Here is a 27,819-nt window from a genome sequence, read left to right as displayed (position 1 = left end):
ACACATTTTTCCACAGGTTATAAACTGAAAATGACGTCAGCGTTTTCTAAATGTTCTCACACGGGTAGAGAGGCCCTATAGTTCTCGAGCCTTCCCTCCTCGCCTGAAGCCAAGGTCAGTCAGTGTAAATCAGCATTCTAGACAGTCTGGAGATAGTTCATTCATTTGTACAAAGGAACAGACCGTCATTGTTACTAAACTCCTGACTATATTATATACAATTGGGAATGGGAGCAAGAGAGAAAATTCATTATGTACAGTACATAATAGCATTTGGACTAGTCAGTCTTGATTTGAAATGTATACAAAATTAATCATCATTGATAAAAATTCCCTTAACAACTCCACACACAGAAACGTGTCCAAAGCTCTCCCTCGCCCTCCATTTGGTAAATCCGACCACAACTCTATCCTCCTGATTCCTGCTTACAAGCAAAAATGAAAGCAGGTAGCACCAGTGACTCGGTCTATAAAAAAGTGGTCAGTTGAAGCAGATGCTGAAGAACTGTTTTGCTATCACAGACTGGAACATGTTCCGGAATTCTTCCGATGGCATTGAGGAGTACACCACATCAGTCACTGGCTTTATCAATAATTGAATCGAGGACGTTGTCCCCACAGTGACTGTACGTACATACCCCAACCAGAAGCCATGGATTACAGGCAACATTCACACTGAGTTAAAGGGTAGAGCTGCCGCTTTCAAGGTATGGGACTCTAACCCGGAAGTTTACAAGAAATCCTGCTATGTCCTGCAACGAACCATCAAACCGGCAAAGGGTCAATATAGGACTAAGATTGAATCATACTACACCGGCTCTGACGCTCGTCTTATGTGACAGGGCTTGCAAACTATTACAGACTACAAAGGGAAGCACAGCCGCTAGCTGCCCAGTGACCCGAGCCTACCAGACGAGCTAAATCACTTCTATGCTCGCTTCGAGGCAAGCACCACTGAGGCATGCATGAGTGCATCAGCTGTTCCGGACAACTGTGTGATCACGCTCTCCATAGCTGACGTGAGTAAGACCTTTAATAAACAGGTCAACATACACAAGGCTGCGGGGCCAGACGGATTACCAGGACGTGTGCTCCGGGCATGTGCTGACCAACTGGCAGGTGTCTTCACTGACATTTTCAACATGTCCCTGATTGAGTCTGTAATAACAACATGTTTCAAGCAGACCACCATAGTCCCTGTGCGCAAGAACACAAAGGCAACCTGCCTAAATGACTACAGACCCGTAGCACTCACGTCCATGGCCATGAAGTGCATTGAAAGGTTGGTAATGGCTCACATCAACACCATTATCCCAGAAACCCTAGACCCACTCCAATTTCATACTGCCCAAACAGATCTACAGATGATGCAATCTCTATTGCACTCCACACTGCCCTTACCCACCTGAAAAAAAGGAACACTTATGTGAGAATGCTGTTCATTGACTACAGCTCAGCATTCAACACCATAGTACCCTCAAAGCTTATCACTAAGCTAAGGATCCTGGGACTAAACACCTCCCTCTGCAACTGGATCCTGGACTTCCTGACGGGCCGCCCCCAGGTGGTGAGGGTAGGTAGCAACACATCTGCCAGGCTGATCCTCAACACTGAAGCTCCACAAGGGTGTGTGCTCAGTACCCTCCTGTACTCCCTGTTCACCCACGACTGCATGGCCAGGCACGACTCCAACACCATCATTAAGTTTGCTGATTACACAACAGTGGTAGGCCTGATCACCGACAACGACGAGACAGCCTATAGGGCGGTGGTCAGACACCTGGCCAGGTGGTCCCCGAATAACAGCCTATACCTCAATGTAACAAGAATAAGATTGTGGACTACAGGAAAAGGAGTTAGCACGCCCCCATTCTCATCGATGGGTCTGTAGTGGAGCAAGTTGAGAGCTTCAAGTTCCTCGGTGTCCACATCAACAACAAACTAGAAAGGTCCAAACACACCAAGACAGTCGTGAAGAGGGCACGACAAAGCTATTCCTATCAGGAAACTGAAAAGATTTGGCATGGGTCCTGAGATCCTCAAAAGGTTCTACAGCTGCAACATCGAGAGCATGGTTGCATCACTGTCTGGTACAGCAATTGCTCGGCCTCCGACCGCAAGGCACTACAGAGGGTTGTGCGTACAGCCCAGTACATCACTGGGGCTAAGCTGCCTGCCATCCAGAACCTCTACACCAGGCGGTGGCAGAGGAAGGCCCTAAAAATTGTCAAAGAGCACAGCCACCCCAGTCATAGCGTGATCTCTCTACTACCGCATGGCAAGCGGAACCGGAGTGCCAAGTCTAGGACAAAAAGGCTTCTCAACAGTTTTTACCCCCTACCCGGGCTGTTTGCATTATGTCGCCTCGCTACTTTAATAGCCTTGCTACTCTATATAGCCTGTCTTTTTTACTGTTGTTTTTATTTCTTTACCTACCTTTTGTTCACCTAATACATTTTGCGCACGGACAAACTTTGATTTGATTTGGGTTCCTTGATAATTTGTGTGAGATTGAGGGTATCTAGTTTAGATTGTAGTACTGCTGGGGGTGTTCAGCATATCCCAGTTTAGGTCACGTAACAGAACGAAATCTGGAGATAGATGGGGGGCAATCAATTCACATATGGTGTCCAGGGCACAGCTGGGAGCTGAGGGGGGTGTCTGTAACAGGTGGCAACAGTGAGAGACTTGTTTCTGGGGAGATTCATTTAAAAAATTTGAAGCTCGAACTGTTTGGGCATAGACCTGGAAAGTATGACAGAACTTTGCAGGCTATCTCTGGAGTAGATCCCTTTGGCAGTTCTATCTTGATGGAAAATGTTGTAGTTGGGTATGGAAATCTCAATTTTTCGTGGCCTTCCTAAGCCAGGATTCGGACATGGCAAGGACATCCGGGTTGGCGGAGTCTGCTAAAGCAGTGAGTAAAACAAACTTAGGGAGGAGGCTTCTGATGTTAACATGCATGAAACCAAGGTTTTTGCAGTTATAGAAGTAAAGCAATGAGACTTCCTGGGGACACACAAGGCCTGGGTTAACCTCCACATCACCCGAGGAACAGAGGAGGAGTAGGATGAGGGTATGGCTAAAGGCTATCAAAACTGGTCGTCTAGTGTGTGGGGGACAAATAATAAAAGGAGCAGATTTCTGGGCGTGGTAGACTTGATTCAGGGCATAATGTGCAGACGGGTATGGTGGGGTGCGGGTACAGTGGAGGAAAATCCAGGCACTGAGTGATAAGAGGTTGCATCTCTGGACTCGCTAGTTTTGCTGGGTGGCATGCATGTGTGGGAGGTGGGACAAAGGAGGCATCTGAGGCATGTTGAGTGGGACTAGGGGCTTCGTAGTAAACTAAAACAATGAAAACTATCCTAAACAACAGTATACAAGGCATATTTACATTTGAAAGAGCCATAAAGCAATCACAGGTGTTGATTGGGAGAGCTAGCTAAAACAACAGCGGGTAAGACAACGAGTAAGACAAGTTTTGGTTTAGGTTTTAGTGAATGATTTGTCCCAAATACAATGCTTTTTGTTTTTTAAATATTTAGGACTAACTAACTTGTCTTGCACCCATTCTGAAACTAACTGCAGCTCTTTAAGTGTTGCAATAATTTCACTTGCTGTAGTAGCTGAAGTGTGTAGTGTTGAGTCATCCACAGACATACTGGCTTTACTTTACGCATGTCATTAGTAATGATTTTTGTTTTTAAGTATGGGTTCTAGACAGCTGCCCTGGGGAATTCTTGATTCTTCCTTGATTATTTTGGAGAGGCTTCCATTAAAAAACAGCCTTCGTGTTCTGTTAGACAGGTAACTCTTTATCCACATTATAGAATGGAAATAAAGCCATAACACACACTTCTTTCCAGCAGCAGTCTATGATCAATAATGGCAAAACCTCACTGAAGTGTAACAAAACAGCTCCCATAATCTTTTGGTCTTTTGATCATCAATCAGTCATTTGTGTAAGTGGTGTGCTTGTTGAAAGTCCTTCCCTATAAGCAACCTGAGTCTGTCAATTTGTTCATAGTAAAATAGCTTTGTATCTGGTCAAACACAATTTTTCCAAAAGTTTGCTGAGCTAACTGGCTGATTGGTCCACTATTTGAGCCAGTAAAGGGGGCTTTACTATTCTTGGGTAGAGGAAATACTTTTGCTTGCCTCTAGGCCTGAAGGCAAACACTTTCTATTTAGCTTAAATTGAAGATATGGCAAATCGTTTTGGCAATAACGTCTGCTATTATCCTGAGTAATTTTCCATCCAACTTCATGTCATTGTGTCATTTTTATTTTTATTCAGCATAGTCATGATTTTTCAAATTGCAATAAGTTTGTCAATCAGTTGGGCTGCCAGACTTATTTGCCATACCTTATGCCTCATCCCGCTCAACCATACAATTTTTCAATTCCTCATCAATATACGGGGATTTAAACATTTTTTACATACATTTTCTTACTGGGTACATGCTTATTAGTAACTAGAACAAGCAATTTCATAAATGTGTCAAGTGCAGTGTCTGGTTGCTCCTCATTACACACCATAGAAAGTCGTGTCTTGACTATCATTTAATGTGATTGACTGTTATTTCATAATATAATTACGTACAACGTTAAATTATTATGCGATTTAAATTACTCATGTAACAGTTAATTAATTAGTAATCTGGTGCACCACAAAGTTATTTAACGAGTTACTATCTCCGGACGAAACTTTATCATTATCTCTTACATCAGTCAGTCCATTTATTCTCATTTGCCTTCACTCCAAAACTCTTGGATATTTGCACAACCCTAGCATAAATGATGAATCAGCGATATACAAATTTGCTTAATTTATTTACTAAATAATCACAAAATTACATAAACACACCAACAGAATAGCTTACTAGAGTCACCAAAGTCCCTAGTGGACTAAACCTGACTGACAGATTTTTAGACAATGGAAAAGGGTGGGGACCGATAAAGAGAGGGAAAGAGAGTGGACTACATACATCTGCTGAGAAGTAGGAAATGTGAATACTTTCCACATGTACGGCCGCACATTCGAAATAATTTTTTGTAATTTGTGTAAATATCTGTATGAACATAAGATTCAACAACTGTGACATAAACTGAACAAGTTTCATAGACATGTGACTAACAGAAATTGAATAATGTGTCCCTGAACAAAGGGGGGTTAAAAAGTAAAAGTCAGACGTGCTCAATGGGATTGAAATCCGGGCTCTTCGCTGGCCATGGCAGAACAGACATTCCTGTCTTGTAGGAAGTCACGCACAGAACGAGCAGCATGGTTGGTGGCATTGTCAAGCTGGAGGGTCATGTCAGGATGAGCCTGCAGGAAGGGTACCACATGAGGGAGGAGGATGTCTTCCCTGTAACGCACAGCGTTGAGATTGCCTGCAATGACAAAAAGGTGGCTTTGTGCCCATAGGCGACGTTGTTGCCGGTGATGTCTGGTGAGGACCTGCCTTTACAACAGGCCTACAAGATCTCAGTCCTTCCTCTATCAGCCTATTGCAGACAGTCTGTGCCCTGATGGAGGGATTGTGCGTTCCTGGTGTAACTCGGGCAGTTGTTGCCATCCTGTACCTGTCCCGCAGGCGTGATGTTCGGATGTACCGATCTAGTTCAGGTGTTACACGTGGTCTGCTACTGCAAGGATGATCAGCTGTCCGTCCTGTCTCCCTGTGGCGTTGTCTTAAGTGTCTCACAGTATGGACATTGTAGTTTACTGCCCTGGCCACATCTGCAGTCCTCATGCCTCCTTGCAGCATGCCTAAGGCACGTTCACGCAGATGAGCAGGGACCCTGGGCATCTTTCTTTTGGTTGTTAGTGTCTTACTGACCGTTCCACAGGTGAATGTTCATTTAATTGTTTATGGTTCATTGAACAAGCATGGGAAACGGTGTTTAAACCCTTTACAATGAAGATCTGTGAAGTTACTTGGATTTGTACAGATTATCTTTGAAAGACAGGGTCCTGAAAAGGGGACGCTTCTTTTTTTGCTGAATATTCCTGTGTTGTCTTCATCTTTTTCACTTGTGAAAGTTTGTCTAGCTTCTTCCAATACCTTTACGCTCACTCTGGCATGTAGAGTAGTAACCATTTCAGCTTGGGCACGCATGTCTGGTCTTTAGTTTTTTAGATTTCTTAACGATTCGTGTCGTCCTGTTCACACCGTCCGCCTGCTTGGTCTCTAATGTAAATTTCGTAACCAGTCCTATCTATGTAAGCCCTCGGGGGGGAGCACAGACATGATTTACATGTCTGTGCTCACGTGGTTAAGACTTCATATGAAAATTAATTCTCTCATTTAGAAGTCTATCTTCTCAATCTTCTCACAAATAGTTACATTTTTTTATTTATTTGTGGATGTTAATCTGATCACTGGAAAATATACACATTCAGAGATAGTGATGTTGTTCTACTGTCCTTACGTCTCAAATTAGTAATGATTTTATGTACACACAGACCCTTCAAACTGTTTAGAATACAGAAATATGGTTTATTCCTCCACTTTTGGATGTGTCATGGTAATTTCCTGTATTACTAAACATTGAGAGAGCAAACCACACAAGTCAGAGTATATTATAAAGTCCATCTTTAATCATATATGAGCTTCACCATAGCCCTGTGACTCTCAGATCAATTCAGTGTCTGTAAATGAACAGTTCTTAGTATCATTTATAACCAAGACACACCCATCTCAACTCACATGACGAATAACAGATCTTAGGAACATTACAAAGGGCCTTTTACTTGAGAGAGGAGTATCCCATAGCCAGACAGCATCCAATGGCATATATCAATATATCATATCTCAAAAACACCCCCTCCTGGACAAGATCAGAAAAGACAGTGAGCCTTTTAGGTCATATACTAAATCAAGATAAGGGAAACCTCAGAGGGAACATACAATAGTTCCAGACACTGCCATACTCCTCCCCCAATGGGAAAAGTAGGGAGTGACTGGTGTACAGACATTGTGGAGCCCTTCACATGGTTTAACAGATACATTGACATATGAAGACAAGCCTGACCTCTCCCCTCTCTGGGCCTCAAGTGACTAAGCCCAAGCAGAGAAGAGAGAGGAAAATGCAACTGCCAACAGTATTATCCAAAAGAAAACATCCTAATGACAAATATCTCACATAAGCATTATTATGTAAATAAACCATCTTATTTATCAATGTTACCTAACTAATTCTGATTCTGCTACCACAGATTTTTTGAGCGTTTTGGTGGGAAGAATATTTTTGTTATCCATAGGTTCTTTCCTTCAGTACTCCATGGCAGTGAAGAGTTTGTTTTGCAAGGAATTTTACGACCGTCATGAAACTGTGGAACGAGAGGCGGGAGAATCTGGCGCCTATGATCCTCACCCAAAAGGGCAAGTCATGAGAAGACCAACAAATATGATTTACATCAACAACATAGTAATCATTACAGAACTCATTGTATGACCTCTTATACACCTACAGTTGAAGTCTGATGTTTACATACACTTAGGTTGGAGTCATTAACTCGTTTTTCAACCACTCCACATTTTTTTTATTTTTTTTAACTATAGGCAAGTCGGTTAGGACATCTACTTTGTGCATGACCCAAGTCATTTTCCCAACAATTGTTTACAGACAGATTATTTCACTTTTAATTCACTGTATCACAATTCCAGTGGGTCAGAAGTTTACATACACTAAGTTGACTGTGCCTTTAAACAGCTTGGAATATTCCAGAAAATTATGTCATGGCTTTAGAAGCTTCTGATAGGCTAATTGACATAATTTGAGTCAATTGGAGGTGTACCTGTGGATGAATTTCAAGGCTTAACTTCAAACTCAGTGCCTCTTTGCTTGACATCATGGGAAAATCAAAAGAAATCAAATAAATAGTAGACCTCCAAGTCTGGTTCATCCTTTGGAGCAATTTCCAAATGCCTGAAGGTACCACGTTCATCTGTACAAACAATAGTACGAAAGTATAAACACCATGGGACTTCGCAGCCATCATACCGCTCAGGAAGGAGACATGTTCTGTTTTCTAGAGATGAATGTACTTTGGTGCGAAAAGTACAAATCAATACCAGAACAGCAGCAAAGGACCCTGTGAAGATGCTGGATGAAACAGGTACAAAAGTATCTATATCCACAGTAAAACAAGTCCTATATCGACATAACCTGAAAGGCCGCTCAGCAAGGAAGAAGCCACTGCTCCTAAACCGCCATAAAAAAAAGCCAGATTACGGTTTGCAACTGCACATGGGGACAAAGATCGTACTTTTTGGTCTTTCTGGTCTGATTAAACAAAAAAAGAACTGTTTGGCCATAATGACCATTGTTATGTTTGGAGGAAAAAGGGGGAGGCTTGCAAGCTGAAGAACACCATTCCAACTGTGAAGCACGGGAGTGGCAGTGTCATGTTGTGGGGGTGCTTTGCTGCAGGAGGGACTGGTGCACTTCACAAAATGGATGCCATCATGAGGTAAGAAAATAATGTGGATATATTGAAGCAACATCTCAAGACATCAGTCAGGAAGTTAAAGCTTTGTCGCAAATGGGTCTTCCAAATGGACAATGACCCAAAGCATACTTCCAAAGTTATGGCAAAATGGCTTAAGGACAACAAAGTCAAGGTATTGGAGTCGCCATCACAAAGCCCTGACTTCAATCGTATAGAACATTTGCTGGCAGAACTGAAAAAGTGTGTGTGAGCAAGGAGACCTTCAAACCTGACTCAGTTACACCAGCTCTGTCAGGAGGAATGAGCCTTAATTCAACCAAGCTTGTGGAAGGCTACCCAAAAAGTTTCACCCAAGTTAAACAATTTAAAGGCAATGCTACCAAGTACTAACTCAGTGTAATGTAACTTCTGACCCACTGGGAATGTGATGAAAGAAATTAAAGCTGAAATAAACCATTCTCTCAACTATTATTCTGACATTTCATATTCTTACAATAGTGGTGATCCTAACTAACCTAAGACAGGGAATTTTTACTAGGATGAAATGTCAGGATTTTTGAAAAATGTTTAAATGTATTTGGCTAAGGTGTATGTGAACTTCTGACTTAAACTGTATATTAGGCCCAGACTTTCGAACTTTGTTCGCTACTATATTGTGATCACTACATCTGATAGATTTGGATGTTGCTTTAAAGCAAATTTCTACAGCATTAGTAAATATTTGATCAATACATGTTCCCATTCTCTCTCTCCTTGGTGAGGATCGAAGGTGCCAGATCAGCTTGGCACATGGCTGACAGATAGCCAGAGAGGGATAGAGTTAGACCGGTTTTATGACTTAACAGCCTGTCATAGATAGTTTGCAGAAATTCTAATGCAAAAGATTGGACATTGGAACATTAATATCTGACGTCTGAATGTTAGTGGTCTGGGCGGATGGAAAGAATAATCCTGTCATATGGTTTATTTATTTGACTCCGTTAAGGATGGTATATCAAGGTAACAGTAACTCTGAAAGTGTGCTTGTCCTTTGTAGCATGTTTACATCTAAATGTGGTGTAAAATATGATTAAATATACTTTTTTGAAGATCGGATGTGATTTTAGCCTTCTAAAGGATAGTTGTTTTAAATATAAACTTGTGCCCAGTCAGTAACCACGCCCAAAAGAGCTCAGAGTTTGTGTCAGCATGACGGAACGCCCCCTTTGGCCAGAGTGCTTAAAGGACTTGCTAACGAAGTTTACATTGGTTGATGCTGGCGTGTAAAGTGGTCGGTAGCTTAACCTGGAATCAACCATTGAGACCAAGCAGACAGACGGTGTATCCTCGACATCATCACGAATGGTTAAAACTACAAGAGCAAAAATACGTGAAGCCGTGGTCCACATGTTGAGATGGTTAGAAACTTTGTACTGAAACCAGACAGCGTGGAGCGGTGGCTACATGGCTGAAAATGATAACTCTGAAACTCACAATTTCTACAGAAGAAGAGAACCTCACCTAAGAGACCAGAATCATTTACAGTCTGTAGCTGTGCATGTAAAACGTGGTCCTAGAACTTTAACTAAAAGACACGAGGTGGGAAGGAAGAATCCCTCCTTTTGATAAAACTGTTGGTTCATCTGATGCTAACAAACACCCCAAGACCAGAGAAGCTCTACAACTAAGGACATTGTGACCTCTGGTGGACAACAAGAGCCTTACATCGAGCCACAACCCATAGACGTATCGATTTGGTTTCAATAGTGACAACAGAGAAAGACCATATCTATAGATATTGCATTTCTAATCCGAATGAGCGGTGGTTAGGATGCTAAGTATTCTGGTAACTGAGCGTAGTTTCCAAAATGTATGTATGATAAGTTGCCACTCTCCCTACCTTTCTATTCCCACTCCCTTTCCATTGTGTAACAAGCCGTCATATCGTGTCAGTCCACTAGGGACTTTTATCTCATGCAAGTGTATGGTATTCTGTGTTATTTTAGTTAATTAATAAATAAATGATTTCAGTGATTTCTGTCAATTTGTGTAGTGCCGAGTATTCAAAAGGGCTAAGGTTCTTGCGGATCCACGTACTATGCGGCGTTCAGAATGAGACTGAGATAATAATGGACTGTTATTGATTTCACGAACCTTGTTTCTTAAGCTACATATGTTAATGTGGGCTATTTTTAGCACTTCTGGGATGGTTGCTTGTTTCATTGCTTCACTGGGAAGCTTAGCAGAAGTAGACATGCTCATGTTATTTGTTAGTGCAAGGTGAGCTGCACGCACTGCACTTCCTACTAGGGCTTAACTGAGCTGGGCTTGTGTCATTGATAAGTCATTGTCTCAACACAGCCTTATAATGCTGTGAAATGATCCAGGAACCCAAATGATTTGGGTGGATACCATCCTTATAAAACTAGCTTTGTTTCCAGAAGAAATCAAAATTGTCAAATGTTACACAGGCTGCTGAAATGTTCAATGCCACGATTTAAGGAGCGCACAGGGCTAGATATGAGAATTTCCTCAATTCATATCCTGTGTAAGTGTACTTGCCTCAGTGAAAATATTAAATATACTGAACAAAAATATATTCACAAGATGCAACAATTACATTGATTTTACTGAGTTACAGTTCATATGAGGAAGTCAGTCAGTTAAATTAAATTCATTAGGCCCTAATCAATGGATTTCACATGACTGGGAATACAGATATGCATCTGTCACAGACCTTAAAAAATGGGCCCCACAATGGGCCTCAGGATCTCAGTTTTTTTGTGCATTCAAATTGTCATCGATATAATGCAATTGTGTTCTTTGTCCTTTAGCTTATGCCAGCCCATACTGTAACTGCCATCATGGGGCACTCTGACAACAGTGACATCAGCAAACCACTTGCCCACACAATGCCATACACGTGGTCTGCGGTTGTGAGGACGGTTGGACGTACTGCCAAATTACCGAAATTGTCATTGGAGGCGACTTATGGTAGAGAAATGAACATTAAATTCTCTGGCAACAGCTGGTCAGCATGCCAATTGCACGCTCCCTCACCTTGAGACATCTTTGGCATGGTGTGACAACTGCTCATTTTTGTGGCCTTCTCTCCCCTCCCCAGCACAAGGTGCACCCGTGTAATTTATCATGCTGTTTAATCAGCTTCTTGCCAAGGTGAATTATCTTGGCGAAGGAGAAATGCTCACTAACAGTTGTACAACAATTTGTGAACAAAATTGTAGAGAACTTCAATTAACATCCCATATCTCTTGTACAGAGGGTAGTAACTCTTTGTCTGTGCTTGTTGGGCTGTCTGTAGACCAGTAGCGGTCGATGCTGTTTTAAGATGAGGGAGGACGATAATTTTTATGAGCCTTATTTCTATTACAGCATATTGGATGACTAGCATTCACATTACATTGAGCTGGGTGAATGGATTATCAATAGGTTTACGTTACTCAAATTTTCCCAATACCCATCATGAGGTTGCTACAACCTAGCCTATGCATAAGTTTACAACGTAGGTGCACAGGTTTGATAGAAATTTGAGTAATCCAAGTACCAACAGTGTCACATTCAATAACGTCTTGCACACACTTGCCTGCATCTAGCTGATATGTGGTGTAATCATTAGTTCAACAGGTGCAAACTAGAGTTTCTATTGGACAAATTAAGGTCTGTTTATCCACGTTTCGTTCCATTTGCTAAACATGAACAGAATTTGCCGAATGAATACACCCCTGATCACATGCAAGCACAGTTCACTTTCATAGCAACCACATACAAACTGCATGCTCACTTTGCTTGTTAATTCCTTCTCACATCTGCGCACTCAACTTCTCCCTTCGGGTGTGGACTCCAGTGCACAACACATCAGCTGTCTGTGACCAGGTGAAAAAAACTTTCCAAGCCAAATCATCTCAAAACCGCTGGACCTACATCGTTGTCACCGTATTGGCTGTCATAGGCAACATAGCTACTACAACTAACGCATTAGTAAACCCTCTACAATCATGCAGTACAGTAAGTAAGGAGTTTAGCGGTTACACTGGCGGCAATAAATGAATAAAACCAAAAGCTTACCTTGGAAGAGTTCCAGTGTTGGATAGCCATACCCAGCTAGCTAACATAGCATCCCTCTCTGTTTGAACTGGGTGTTTTGAGTAGGCTAAACTACCTAGCTGCATTTGCTAGCTAAAAAAAGTGAAAGTGAAAAAAAAAAAAAAAGATCTCTTTTGCTTCTCCTATTTTTGAATTTATGTAAACTATTGTCTTTCTATCTCTCTTTGGGTCAACTACTCACCACATTGTATGCACTGCACTGCTAGCTAGCTGTAGCTTATGCTTTCAGTACTAGATTATCTGATCCTTTGATTGGGTGGACAATATGTCAGTTCATGTTGCAAGAGCTCTGATAGGTTTGAGGATGTCCTCTGGAAGTCGTCATAATTACTGTGTGAGTGTATGGAAGAGGGTGAGAACCTTGAGCCTCCTAGGTTTTATATTGAAGTCCATGTACCCAGAGGAGGACGGAAGCTAGCTGTCCAACGGCTACACCATGGTGCTACTCTACAGAGTGCTGTTGCGGCTACTAGACTTTTTTTGTTGCAATATTTGTTGACGCGAGTATATTTAGTATAGTGTTATCTAAAAATACATGTTTATGTTTTCCTCTTTATTTACCACCTTTAAGGAGCCTCCACTACTGTAGTACATTGACTCTTGTCCACTTGGTAGTGACTGCTGTCTCTACATGTGTATACTGTAGATGTGACTAGACTGTTACACTACATGACAAAGTATGTGGACACCTGCTCATCAGATTTCAAATTCCAAAATCAGTGTGCCCTCACGCCCCTACTCCACCACTACCACATATATACAGTAAAAAATCTGTGTTATCGTGTGTGTATGAATGGGTCTGTACCTTTTTGTGTGTCTCTTCACAGTCCCCATTGTTCCATAAGGTGTATATTTACCTGTTTTAAATCAAATTTTACTGCTAGCTTGAGTTACTTGATGTGGAATAGATGTCCATGTAGTCGTGGCTCTATGTAGTACTGTGTGCTTCCCATATTCTGTTCTGGACTTGAAGACTGTGAAGAGACCTCTGGTGGCATGTCTTGTGTGGTATGCTTGGGTGTCTGAGCTGTGCGGCAGTAGTTCAAACGGACAGCTCTGTGCATACATGTCAATACTTCCTCTTATAAATACAAGTAATGATGAAGTCAATCTCTCCACTTTGAGCCAGGAGAGATTGACATGCTTGGGGAGAGAGCTATTAATATTAGCTCTCTGTGTACATCCAAGAGCCAGCCGTGCTGCCCTGTTCTGAGCCAATTCAAATTTTCCCTTTTTGTGGCACTCGTCGTGTATGGAGGACAAAGAATGCTGAGTTGCATCCAAAGAACACCATACCTACTGTGAAGCATGGGGGTGGAAACATCATGCTTTGGGGCTGTTTTTCTGCAAAGGGACCAGGACTGATCCGTGTAAAGGAAAGAATGAATGGGGCCATGTATCGTGAGATTTTGAGTGAAAACCTCCTTCCATCAGCAAGGGCATTGAATATGAAACGTGGCTGGGTCTTTCAGCATGACAATGATCCCAAACACACCGCACTGGGCAACGAAGGAGTGGCTTCGTAAGAAGCATTTCAAGGTCCTGGAGTGGCCTAGCCAGTCTCCAGATCTCAACCCCATAGAAAATCTGTTTCCCATGCTTGTTCAATGAACAATGTGGAACGGTAGTTAAGACACTAACAGTTTACAGACGGTAGGCAATTAAGGTCACAGTAATGAAAAATTAGGACACTAAAGAGGCCTTTCTACTGACTGAAAAACACCAAAAGATAGATGAGGACTGCAGATGTGGCCAGGGCAATAAATTGTAATGTCCGTACTACGAGACGCCTAAAACGGTGCTACAGGGAGACGGGACGGACAGCTGATGGTCCTCGCAGTGGCAGACCACGTGTAACAAAAAACTACACAGGAACATCACACCTGCGGGACAGGTACAGGATGGCAACAACTGCCCGAGTTAGACCAGGAATGCACAATCCCTCCATCAGTGTGCAGACTGTCTGCAATCGGCTGGACTGAGGGCTTGTAGGCCTATTGTAAGGCAGGTCCTCACCAGACATCACCGGCAACAACGTTGCCTATGGACACAAACCCATCGTCGCTGGACCAGACAGGACTGGCAAAAAGTGCTATTCACTGACGAGTCGTGGTTTTATGTGATGGTCAGATTCGCATTTATCGTCGAAGGAATGAGCGTTACACCGAGGCCTCTACTCTGGAGCGGGATCGATTTGGAGCTGGAGGGTCCGTCATGGTCTGGGGCAGTGTTTCACAGCATCATCGGACTGAGCTTGTTGTCATTGCAAGCAATCTCACTGCGTTACAGGGAAGACATCCTCCTCCCTCATGTGGTACCCTTCCTGCAGGCTCATCCTGACATGACCCTCCAGCTTGACAATGCCACCAGCCATGCTGTTTGTTCTGTGTGTGATTTCCTGCAAGACCGGAATCTGTGTTCTGCCATGGCCAGCGAAGAGCCCGGATCTCAATCCCATTGAGCACGTCTGGGACCTGCTGGATTGGAGGGCGAGGCCCATTCCCCCCCCCCCGGAAATGTCTTGGAACTAGCAGGTGCCTTGGTGGAAGAGTGGGGTAACATCTCACAGCAAGACCTGGCAAATCTGGTGCAGTCCATGAGGATGAGATGCACTGTAGTGCTTAGTGTCGGGTGTTGCCACCAGCTGCGTTGACTTACTTTTGATTTTGACCCCCCTTTGTTCAGGGACACATTATTCCATTTCTGTTAGTCACATGTCTGTGGAACTTGTTCAGTTTGTCTCAGTTGTTGAATCTTATGTTTATACAAATATTTACACGTGTTAAGTTTGCTGAAATTAACACTGTTGACAGTGAGAGGACGGTTTTTTTTCTGAGTTTATTTACCCACCCAGTATTTTAATCAAAACTTACCAGATAGCATGTAGTCCTTGGCTCAGACAGTGTAGTGGTGTGGGCTCAATAGCATCTCATTAGTGTGCAAAATCTTGGGAATTAGCTGTACATGTGATGGAAGAATGCACTGTGCATGCAGAGGGTTGCAATTCCATTGAATAGGGGATTGTTTTAACCAAATAATGCCACAAGAAAAAAAAAGGTTCGCTGTTAGAACTTAAAAAAAAATAACATTTTAAGTAAAATTCCACAAATTCCAGGGCTTAACTCCCCATAGAGAATATCTGCAAAGTTTCCTTTGCAACTAGTGATGCACCGATATGACATTTTTTGCCGATACCAATATCTGATACTTTCCTTACCAAAAAAAACCGATACCGATATTTAACATTTTTGCTGCTGTTTTAAGCATTCTAGTACAGTTAACTATTTAGAACACACATGGATGCAGCGGTCTAAGGCACTGCATCTCCGATGCGTCACTACAGTCCCTGGTTCCAATCTAGGCTGTATCACATCCGGCCTTGATTGGGAGTCCCATAGGGCGGTGCACAATTGCCCCTGTGTCGTCCGGGTTTGGCCGGGGTAGCCGTCATTGTAAATAAGAACTTGTTCTTAACTGACTTGTCTAGTTAAGTAAAGGTTAGACACAACGCACAGACCAAAGAGTTATTTTTGGGGCATTTACTTATGTCCCCATTACCAGTAAAATATCATCAAAACCTATTTATTTCACTCACTTGCGGTGCTGTTTCGTTGTTTGTTTGTTCAGTCGTTTCATTCTCAACCAGGATTTCTATGGAACACCGTTTGGGTCTTTGCCTGTCGGAAAAATATACACTTATCAAATAAGCTTGTTGACCAATTAGGACCTGAATATGACTGCATGTCACATTTAACACATTCATACATGTTTTATGTAGTTACTACACATAGATTAATCTATCACTCGTATTTAATGTCACAACGATTCATCGATACGTATGCTATGATGCTGGTAAAGTTGTCTCGCGCACCTACAGTGCTGGTCAAAGTTAGCTAGTTTATGGATGCAAACAATGTTCTTCCCCAAAAACTTAGCAAAACGACATCTAGGTGTCATCTCAAACAACCCTAATTTATAAGACAGTTCTTATTTGATTAATGGCGGTCGGACCCATCTGTAAAGCTAGCCACAGTATTGAACTTTGCGGTTAGCCTTCAAAATAAAAGTTTGCATAATTCTACTATTTGTATTAATTTGCATCACTGTCAATGGCAATTTTATTTTGAAGGCAACCCGTAAATTCCACTATTGTGCCTAATCCTTATTGTGCCTTGCTTCACATCGCGGTCCGGTCAAGCCTCACTAGCCAGATGAAGCTAGCTGGCTGCTTATAACGTTAGCTTTGGGCAACAGGGTTAAGTAGCTGGCTATCTATTTATTTTCATGAACTGAAGTTCAATTTCAATAGGTGAACAACAAGTGGCAACCTTGCTAATACTTACTCACAAGGATTCTTAAATCATTGCTAAGAATAATGAACATGACTGCCGTTTCTACAGGTCATTGTTTTCAAGCTGGTTGTATTGGTGTTAGTTAGGTACCAAGCTGAAGCTAGCTACCCCAGAAGTTGCGGTCGAAACAACAAATTATGCTTTATTACCAACGTGGTATTGTAAACACATCGTTCGTGGCCAGGGTTTGCTTGTTTGCAGACTTTTTTTGTACAGCTTTGACAGTGCTACTGTATCTTTCTTAACACGCAAAGACCCAATCGGCGTTCCATAGTATGCCGTGAAGCTAATAGCAGTGACACTATTACTGTGTGACTCCGGTAGGGCAACATCTGAAAAATAGCGCACTTGGTAGTGTGTAACGGTGCTCGTCCAGTCGGCGAAAGCCAACATCATTCACGACAGAGAACGGTTGATTGTCAAGGGCAATGAATTCCATTATCTTGGCCTTAATGGATTTCGCCTTTGAGTTGTCTCGCTGAAATTGTCTTCCTCTCACAAATGACTGCTCTACTTGTTGACTGCTCAATCCACACAGCAGACATTGTGGTTTAGGTTCGGGAATGCTGTGTTGCACCTGTAGCGCAACATTTTACGTGGCGTCATGTACCTACGTCATATGCACGGGAGCTTTGACATCGGTTTTTAAAATCATCGGGCCGATACTGATTTTTGGCATTTTTAGCTATTATCGTCCGATTCCGATATCTTTCCCGATATGTTCACCGATATATCATGCATCCCTGTTTGCAACCCTAGGAGGTACTGATAAAAAACAGTTTTTAAAACCTTTTGCTTTAATGTGCCCTAGTGAATTGAATGTAACCCTGTGGAGGTGATTCAGTCTCTTGTATCATGGGTGCTGAGTGTTGTATGTCTGTACAGGTGTGATCCAGGAGCTGCATCTGAAACTGAGAGACCACTGCTCTCAGGCCCCAGCCAGCCAAAACTTCAGACCTGCCCCTGGCACAGTGTGCTGCTCCCTATTCTATGGTAAGGACACTCTCTAATTCTGTTTCAGGCTAGAGTACTCACATTCACTCAGGGTACATACACGGTCAGATAAAGGACATATGATGAGCTCTCTCCTTTGATCTTAATCTTGACCTGGTTGAGGAAATTTGTGGAGCATTGCCAGCCAATGATCTCATCGCGGTTGGTAGTGATCTTGTGGTGGCATATTTCTGCATAACAAATGGGGAGAGTTCCAAACTTCACACACCAGTCAGAGTTCTACTTAAACTACATCTTTAATAAGAGCTTTGCCATATCCTTTTTGACTTTTAATGATGCGCTATCTCTAATGAACCATTGAAAGTACCAACAGAAAAGTACAAATATCTTCTATAGCCAAGATACACCCCTTTCAACTTACATGACGAACCGCAGATCTTAGGAACAGTTCGCAAAGGTTAAGATTTGTATGAAAGATATCTATAAAACATAGCAGACATTTACTGCTGTGTCATTGTAAAGACCCGTGTATGGCCCTCCTACTCCAAACTGGAGCCGTCTCTCCCTGGTACGGCATAGAACAGAACCATTAGCTCATGTTTTCTGAAATGCTCTTTTGATTTTATCACCCAAAAGACATCGTAAATCTCCTCTGTCAGTGTTTATCTCATAGAGGCCAATCCTCAGTAGAACACACACACACAATAGTTAAGAGAATATTCTGTTCTGTCGAATAAAACAAGCATAATGCAATTTTCTATGACAATCTCTCTTCGTGTGTACCTTCCCAGAGGACAACCAGTGGTACAGGGCCAAAGTGCTGGCCTACTCATCTGAAGAGAAGGTGTGTGTAGGCTACATTGACTTTGGCAACTCAGAGGAGGTGGAGCTGAGTCGCCTGTGTTCTATCAGCTCTGAACTCCTAGCCCTGCCAATGCAGGCCATCCCTTGTGCCCTGGCAGGTATGACCTATTACATGTTCAATTCAATGTATTGATTCATCTGGAATTTCTGCTTTTCTGGCAACATCTATTCATGTGTCATTCCATTTGTCCAAGGTGTCAATAACAACCTTATAGCAACTAAAGAAATGTATTGCCATTTCATGACTTTTTGATTCCTTCCTTTTCGTCTCAAACTCAAAGGAATCTCTAGTGCATTAAATTGTTTTACGGATAGTGGTGGTGTTAACCTGATCACTTACAAACTCATCACATTAAATAAAAAATTATTGCCTGTTACACACACAATCCCACCCCTCCCCCTATAGGAGTGCGTCCCACAGCAGAGGTCTGGTCAGAGGAGACTGTGCTGATGCTCAGGCGGATGGTGTGCAACCGATTCCTGCGGGTAGAGATCCTGGGCGAGCGGGAGGGTATGGCGCTGGTGGCCATGATCGACGAGGCCAGCGACCCCCAGGGCAATGTGGCTGAGATGCTGGTCGCCACAGGTTACGCCTTGCCTTCCAACCATCAGGACGAAGAGCCCACCACGAAGGGGCAGGCGGAAGGAGCCTGGATAGAATCATCTCATGGTAACTAGAAGTCAGACCTGCCAACCTGTACGGCAGTGTTTCTGCTGTACTCATTTAGCATTAAAGTCATCAATATGGTGCTAACTAGTAACAAGATCATGTTAAGAGTTTGTGATCTAGCAGCTAATGATTAACTCAGTGGGGTAAATGCATGGGCAACCTCATGCTTGATCCTTCTTTATTTAGCAACAATATATTTCACCCTCTTCATTCAGTTAATTGAAATTCAATCATGAAGTCACATGTACAATTGTCAACTTCGATCTCATTTATTTAGTGAGGAGAAAGAGACATTTGCGCCAGGGTACAAACACCCAATGGTGAATTTGATATTTATTTAGCTGTCGCGAAAGATTTATCTAGTCTTCCTGAGTTCCACATGAAACATGACATAATACAGAATATTAATAGACTAGAACAGCTCAAGGACAGAACTACATCAATTTAAAATAGGCACACGTAGCCTCCTTATTAAAACATACACACAATCTAACTAGGTCAAATAGGGGAGAGGTGTTGCTTTCTGTTTTTTGAAACCAGGTTTGCTGTTTATTTGAGCAAAATTAAATGGAAGGAAGTTCCATGCAATAAGGGCTATATATAATACTGTATGCTTTCTTGAATTTGTTGACTATGAAAAGACCCCTGGTGGCATGTCTGGTGGGATAAGTGTGTGTGTGTGTCAGAGCTGTGTGTAAATTGACTGCAAACAATTTGGGATTTTCATTAATGTTTCTTATAGAAAGAAGTGATGCAGTCAGTCTTCAGCTCTTAGCCAAGAGAGACTGGCATGCATAGTATTCATATTAGCCCTTGAAGGCTCTTGAAGAGCAAGACATGCCGCTCTGTTCTGGGCCAGCTGCAGCTTAACTAGGGCTTTACTTGCAGCACTCGACCACATGACTAGACAATCGAAATGAGACAAAACTAAAGCCTGTACGACTTGCTTTTTGGAGTGTGGTGTCAAAAAAGCAAAGCATCTCTTTATTACGGACCGACCTCTCCACATCTTTACAACCATTGAATCTATATGTTTTGACCATGACAGTTTACAATCTAAGGTAACACCAAGTAATTTAGTCTCCTCAACTTGTTCAACAGCCACAACATTTGTTACCAGATTCAACTGAGGTCTAGAATTTAGGAAATGTTTTGTATTGGCCCCTAAAAGTGGTAGTAGTGGCCCATTCGGCACACCATGTAATTTCAACATGGACAATTGGGTGATATTTGGTTGATCAATAAGATTGAATTTCCAATGTGTCATCACTATGCTTTCAACCATCTAAAAGCACAACCAAATCCCAATGGAAAAACCATATCTGGTTTAGTCGTCACCTAAATGTGTTATCACACATTCAACTATTTAAATGCATAACAAAGTCAAAATTGTGAAACAGCCTAACTCCGCCATGGCTCGTTGGTCAAAGCCTATGGGGAAATAAATGTTTTTTTTAGGGGTTTTGGATCAATGCTGAAAATAAGGACTATGGTAAACACAGGCCTCTCATACAGTGCATTTGGAAAGAATTCAGGCACCTTGACATTTTCCACATTTTGTTAAGTTCCAGCCTTATTCTAAATTGTATTAAATTGTTTGTTTTAAATCGACACACAATACCCCATAATGACAAAGCAAAAAACAGATTTTAAGAGATGTTAGTAAAGGTATAAGAAAATAACTGAAATATCACATTTCAAATAAAATTGTATTTGTCACTAGGGCCGGTGAAATCCTTACTTTACAAGCCATTAACCAAGAATGCAGTTCAAGAAATAGAGTTAAGAAAATATTTACAAAATAAACTAAGTATAAAATAAAAAGTAACACACAATAAAATAACAATAACAGGGCTATATACAGGGGTTACCGTAGGTCAATGTGTGGGGGTACAGGTTAGTTGAGGTAATTTGTACATGTAGGTAGGAGTAAAGTGACTATGCATAGATAATAATAAACAGCAAGTAGCAGCAGTGTAAAAACAAGGGGGGTGGGGTGGTCAATGTAAATAGCCCTGGTGGCCATTTGATTAATTGTTCAGCAGTCTTATGGCTTGGGGGTAGAAGCTGTTAAGGAGCATTTTGGTCCTAGACTTGATGCTCCGGTACCGCTTGCCGTGCGGTAAGAGAGAACAGTCTATGACTTGGGTGACTGGAGTCTTTGACAATTTTTTGGGGACCATCCTCTGACACTGCCTAGTATATAGGTCCTGGAAGGCAGGAAGCTTGTCCGCAGTGATGTACTGGGTCATATGCACTACCCTCTGTAGAGCCTTACGGTCAGATACCGAGCAGTTGCCATACCAGACGGCGATGCAACCGGTCAAGATGCTCTTGAGCTCTTCAGCTGTAGAACTTGTTGAGGATCTGGGGACCCATGAAGGGGAAAATATATTGTTGTGCCCTCTTCACAACTGTCTTAGTGTGTTTTGACCATGATAGTTTGTTGGTGACGTGGATCCCAAGGAACTTGAAACTCTCGACCCGCTCCACTTCAGCCCCATCGATGTTAATGGGGGCCTTTTCGGCTCTCCTTTTCCTATAGTTCATGATCAGCTCCTTTGTCTTGCTCACATTGAGGGGAAGATCGTTGTCCTTGCACCACACTGCCAGGTCTCTGACCTCCTCCCTAAAGGCCGTCTCATTGTTGTCGGTGATCAGTCCTACCACTGTTGTGTCGTCAGCAAACTTAATGATGGTGTTTGAGTCGTGTATGGCCACGCAGTCATGGGTGAACAGTGAGTACAGGAGGAGACTAAGCACGCACCCCTGAGGGGCCCCAGTGTTGAGTATCAGCATAGCAGATGTGTTGTTGCCTACCCTTACCACCTGGGGGTGGCCCGTCAGGAAGTCAAGGATGCACTTATTGATGAAGCCGGTGACTGAGGTGGTATACTCCTCAATGCCATTGGATGAATCCCGGGACATATTCCAGTCTGCTAGCAAAACAGTCCTGTAGCATCCGCGTCATCTGATTACTTCCGTATTGAGCGATTCACTCTTAACTCCTGCGTTAGTTTTTGCTTATAACCAGGAATCAGGAGGATAGATTTATGGTCAGATTAGCCAAATGGAGGGGGCGAGGGATAGCTTTGTATATTTGTGTGTGTGGAGTACAGGTGATCTAGAGTTTTATTTATTAATATTTTCTCTCTCTGGTTGCAGATGTGACATGTTTGTAGAAATGAGGTAAAACGGATTTAAGTTTCCCTGCATTAAAGTCCCCGGCCACTAGGAGCGCAGCTTCTGAATTAGCTTATTCTTTGCATATGGCCTTATACAGCTCATTGAGTGCGGTCTTATTGTCAGCATAGATAACTTTCTTGGTAGATAGTGTGGTCTACAGCTTATCATGAGTTACTCTACCTCATATTAAATACATCTTTAATATTAGACATCATGCTCCAGCTGTTATTGACACAAGCCACACCCCTTGTCTTTACAGACGTAGCTGCTATGTCCTGCCAATGCACAGAAAACCCAGCAAGCTCTATATTATCTGCGTCTTCGTTCAACCACGACTCTGAAACGTAAGATATTACAGTTAATGTCCCTTTGATAGGATAGTCTTAATCGTAGATCGTCAAGTTTATTTTCCAATGATTGCACGTTGGCCAATAGTACTGATGGTAGTTTACACACTCGCCTCCGAATTCTCACGAAGCACCCTGACCTACGCCCCCGTTTTCTCCTTCTTTACTTCTTGCGAATGACAGGGATTTGAGCCCTGTCTTGAGAAAGCGCTATATTCTTCGCGTCGGACTCATTAAAGAAAAAATCTTTGTCCAGTTCAAGGTGAGTAATCGCTGTTCTGATGTCCAGAAGCTCTTTTTGGCCATAATAGACGGTAGCAGCAACATCATGTACACAATTAGTTTTAAAATTCAAAAAATAAACAAAATAACACATTTTGTTAGGAGCCCGTAAAAAGGCAGCCACCCATCCGGCTCCGTTCTTCCCCACATTTACATAAGTATTCAGACGATTAACCCTGTTTCTCCCATTCTTCTCTGCAAATCCTCTCAAGCTCTGTCAGGTTGGATGGGGAGTGTCGCTGCACAGCTTTTTTCAGGTCTCTCCAGAGACGTTCAATCGGATTCAAGTCAGGGCTATGGCTGGGCCACTCAAGGACATTCAGAGACTTGTCCCGAAGCCACTCCTGCATTGTCTTGGCTCTGTGCTTTGGGTCTTTGTCGTGTTGGAAGGTGACAGGAATCAGAAGGATAGAGTTATTGATAGTTTTGTTTCTCTGTGGAGTAAAGGTGATCTAGAGTTTTTTTCGCCTCTAGTTGCACAGGTAACATGCTGGTAGCATTGAGGTAAGACTCATTTCAGTATCCCTGCATAAAAATCACCGGCCACTAGGAGCGCCGCCTCTGGATGAGCCTTTTCTTGTTTGCATATGGCTCTATACAGCTTGTTGAGTGTTGTCTTAATGCCAGCATCGGTTTGTAAATAGTAAGGTCTATAGCTAATCATAAGATATGTGAACTCGGGCGAGCAGAACCTTGACTTCCTTATTAGAGGTTGCGCACCAGCTGTTAATTTCTCTGGGATATGTGGGACGCTAGCGTCCCACCTCGACAACAGCCAGTGAAATTGCAGGGCGCCAAATTCAAAACAACAGAAATCCCATAATTAAAATTCCTCAAACGTACAAGTATTTCACACCATTTTAAAGATAAACTTCTTGTAAATCCAGCCACAGTGTCCGATTTCAAATCGGCTTTACGGCATTTTCCAGCCAAGGAGAGCCCTCACAAAAGTCAAAAATAGCGATTAAACACCAATTTCAAATGAGGTTATGTTCAGAAATGCATTGTCTCAAACAAACATCCGGTGAAAGTGCAGAGAGCCACATCAAATTACAGAAATACTCATAATAAACATTGATGAAAGATACAAGTGTTATACATACGATTAAAAATACACTTCTCCTTAATGCAACCACTGTGTCAGATTTCAAAAAGGCGGCAAAAGCACACCATGCTATTATGTTAGGTCAGCGCCTAGCCACAGAAGACCATAAAGCCATTTTCCAACCAAGGAGAAAAGTCCGAAATAGCGTTCAAATTAAATCACTTACCTTTGATGATCTTCATCTGATGGCACTCCCAGGTCTCAATGTTAGACGATAAAGTTCATCTTTATGTCCAAATACCTCCTTTTTGTTTGCATGTTTAGTCCAGTAATCCAAATGCACAAGGCTCGGGCACTAAGTCCAGACGAAAAGTTAAAAAAGTTCCATTACAGTTTGTAGAAACATGTCAAACGATGTATAGAATCAATCTTTAGGATGTTTTTATCATAAATCTTCGATAATATTCCAACCGGACAATTCCTTTGTCATTAGAAATGAAAGGGAACGGAGCTCGCGCTCACGGCCGTGCGCGATCAACAACTCGAGGCTTTCAGCCAGACTACTGGTTGAAACAGCTCTTATTCGCTCCCCTTTCACAGTAGAAGCATGAAACAACATTCTAAAGACTGTTGACATCTAGTGGAAGCCATAGGAAGTGCAATCTGACCCTATTTACACTGTATATTGGATAGGCAATCACTTGAAAAACTACAAACCTCAGATTTCCCACTTCCTGGTTGGATTTTTCTCAGGTTTCCGCCTGCCATATGAGTTATGTTATAGTCAGACATCATTCAAACAGCTTTAGAAACTTTTGTGTTTTCTATCCAAATATACTAATAATATGCATATCCTAGCATCTGGGCCTGAGGAGCAGGCAGTTTACTCTGGGCACGATTTTCATCCGGACGTGAAAATAATTGAACCTCTAACTCCCCAGCCCGGGTCCGGGAGCGTAATCATCGACTGACACTAATTAGCATAACGCAACGGACATAAATATTCCTAGAAAATATTCCTATTCATGACTATCACAAGTGAAATTTATTGAGACACAGCTTAGCCTTTTGTTAATCACCCTGTCATCTCAGATTTTCAAAATATGCTTTACAGCCAAAGCTAGACAAGCATTTGTGTAAGTTTATCGATAGCCTAGCATTTTGTCCAGCTAGCAGCAGGTAACTTGGTCACGGAAATCAGAAAAGCAATCAAATTAAATCGTTTACCTTTGATGAGCTTTGGATGTTTTCACTCACGAGACTCCCAGTTAGATTGGGAATGTTCCTTTTTTCCAAAAATATTATTTTTGTAGGCGAAATAGCTCCGTTTGTTCTTCACGTTTGGCTGAGAAATCGCCGTCACGAAAACGCCCAAAAATATTCCAAATTAGCTCCATAATATCGACAGAAACATGGCAAACGTTGTTTATAATCAATCCTCAAGGTGTTTTTCAAATATCTATTCGATAATATATCCACCAGGACAATTGGTTTTTCAGTAGGACCGATTGGAATAATGGCTACCTCTGTATTTTACGCGAGAATCACTCTGGGAGCCATCAGGTGACCACTTGCGCAATGTAGCCGCTCACGGGTATTCTTCAACATAGATGCATAAAACTACGTCACAATGCTGTAGACACCTTGGGGAATATGGAGAAAAAGTAATCTGGTTGATAGCCTGCTCAATAGGGATGCATTGGAACGCAGAGCTTTCAAAAGATGAGTCACTTCCGGATTAGATTTTTCTCAGGCTTTCGCCTGCAATATCAGGTCTGTTATAGTTTTGGAAACTTTAGAGTGTTTTCTATCCTAAGCTGTCAATTATATACATATTCTAGCATCTTGTCCTGACAAAATATCATGTTTACTACGGGAACGTTATTTTTCCAAAAATGAAAATACTGCCCCCTAGTCACAAGTTATTATTTCTACCCTAAAGAAGTATTTTTCCATTTCACTTCACCAATTTGGACTATTTTGTGTATGTCCATGACATGAAATCCAATAAAAATCCATTTCAATTACAGTTTAACTCAACAAAATAGGAAAAACGCAAAGGGGGATTAATTATTTTGCAAACCACTGTATGTGGCCTACCACTTCGCGACAGACGTTTGGCCATGTTGTGTATGTACAGAATTTCATGTTTCTAGGTCCCACAGTTTGTGGAGCGTTATAACTTCTTAGGGCTGCAATCCCGTTAACGGGATCGATATGACAACAGCCAATGAAAGTGCAGGGCGCCAAATTCAAAACAACTTTACAGCAAAAGCACCACAAACGATTATGTTAGGTCAAGCCACAGAAAAATGCAGCCATTTTTCCAGCCAAGGAGAACAGTCACAAAAAGCACAAATAGAGATATAAAATTAATCACTAACCTTTGATGCTCTTCATCAGGTGACTTCATGTTACACAATACATGTACAGTGGGGCAAAAAAGTATTTAGTCAGCCACCAATTGTGTAAGTTCTCCCACTTATAAAGATGAGAGAGGTACACTTCATAGGTACACTTCAACTATGACAGACAAAATGAGAACAAAAATTCCAGAAAATCACATTGTGGGATTTTTAATGAATTTATTTGCAAATTATGGTGGAAAATAAGTATTTGGTCAATAACAAAAGTTTATCTCAATACTTTGTTATATACCCTTTGTTGGCAATGACAGAGGTCAAACGTTTTCTGTAAGTCTTCACAAGGTTTTCACACACTTGCTGGTATTTTGGCCCATTCCTCCATGCAGATCTCCTCTAGAGCAGTGATGTTTTGGGGCTGTTGCTGGGCAACACAGACTTTCAACTCCCTCCAAAGATTTTCTATGGGGTTGAGATCTGGAGACTGGCTAGGCCACTCCAGGACCTTGAAATGCTTCTTACGAAGCCACTCCTTCGTTGCCCAGTGCGGTGTGTTTGGGATCATTGTCATGCTGAAAGACCCAGCCACGTTTCATCTTCAATGCCCTTGCTGATGGAAGGAGGTTTTCACTCAAAATCTCACGATACATGGCCCCATTCATTCTTTCCTTTACACGGATCAGTCGTCCTGGTCCCTTTGCAGAAAAACAGCCCCAAAGCATGATGTTTCCACCCCCATGCTTCACAGTAGGTATGGTGTTCTTTGGATGCAACTCAGCATTCTTTGTCCTCCATACACGACGAGTTGAGTTTTTACCAAAAAGTTATATTTTGGTTTCATCTGACCATATGACATTCTCCCAATCATCTTCTTGATCATCCAAATGCTCTCTAGCAAACTTCAGTTGGGCCTGGACATGTACTGGCTTAAGCAGGGGGACACGTCTGGCACTGCAGGATTTGAGTCCCTGGCGGCGTAGTGTGTTACTGATGGTAGGCTTTGTTACTTTGGTCCCAGCTCTCTGCAGGTCATTCACTAGGTCCCCCCGTGTGGTTCTGGGATTTTTGCTCACCGTTCTTGTGATCATTTTGACTCCACGGGGTGAGATCTTACGTGGAGCCCCAGATCGAGGGAGATTATCAGTGGTCTTGTATGTCTTCCATTTCCTAATAATTACTCCCACAGTTGAT

The 27,819-nt window shown here is 42.2% G+C and overlaps 1 protein-coding gene across 2 annotated transcripts in view; it reads left to right on the top strand.

Annotated features, from left to right (window-relative positions):
• The window catches only part of tdrd1 (tudor domain containing 1), an 84,572-nt gene that overhangs the window by 32,626 nt on the left and 24,127 nt on the right, over positions 1 to 27,819 (top strand). For both annotated transcript variants that reach the window (XM_021575467.3, XM_021575466.3), the window contains exons 13-15: positions 17,803 to 17,910; positions 18,663 to 18,833; positions 19,142 to 19,405. In XM_021575467.3, coding sequence (XP_021431142.3) covers positions 17,803 to 17,910; positions 18,663 to 18,833; positions 19,142 to 19,405 — 543 coding nt within the window. The remainder of the gene's footprint in view (positions 1 to 17,802; positions 17,911 to 18,662; positions 18,834 to 19,141; positions 19,406 to 27,819) is intronic.

This window comes from Oncorhynchus mykiss, chromosome 20 (genome assembly GCF_057628025.1).
Source record: "Oncorhynchus mykiss isolate SJ-2025 chromosome 20, ASM5762802v1, whole genome shotgun sequence".
NCBI classification, from domain to species: domain Eukaryota; kingdom Metazoa; phylum Chordata; class Actinopteri; order Salmoniformes; family Salmonidae; genus Oncorhynchus; species Oncorhynchus mykiss.
The sequence above is the reverse complement of the archived record's forward strand: the minus strand, read 5'-3'. Positions and strand labels throughout refer to the sequence as shown.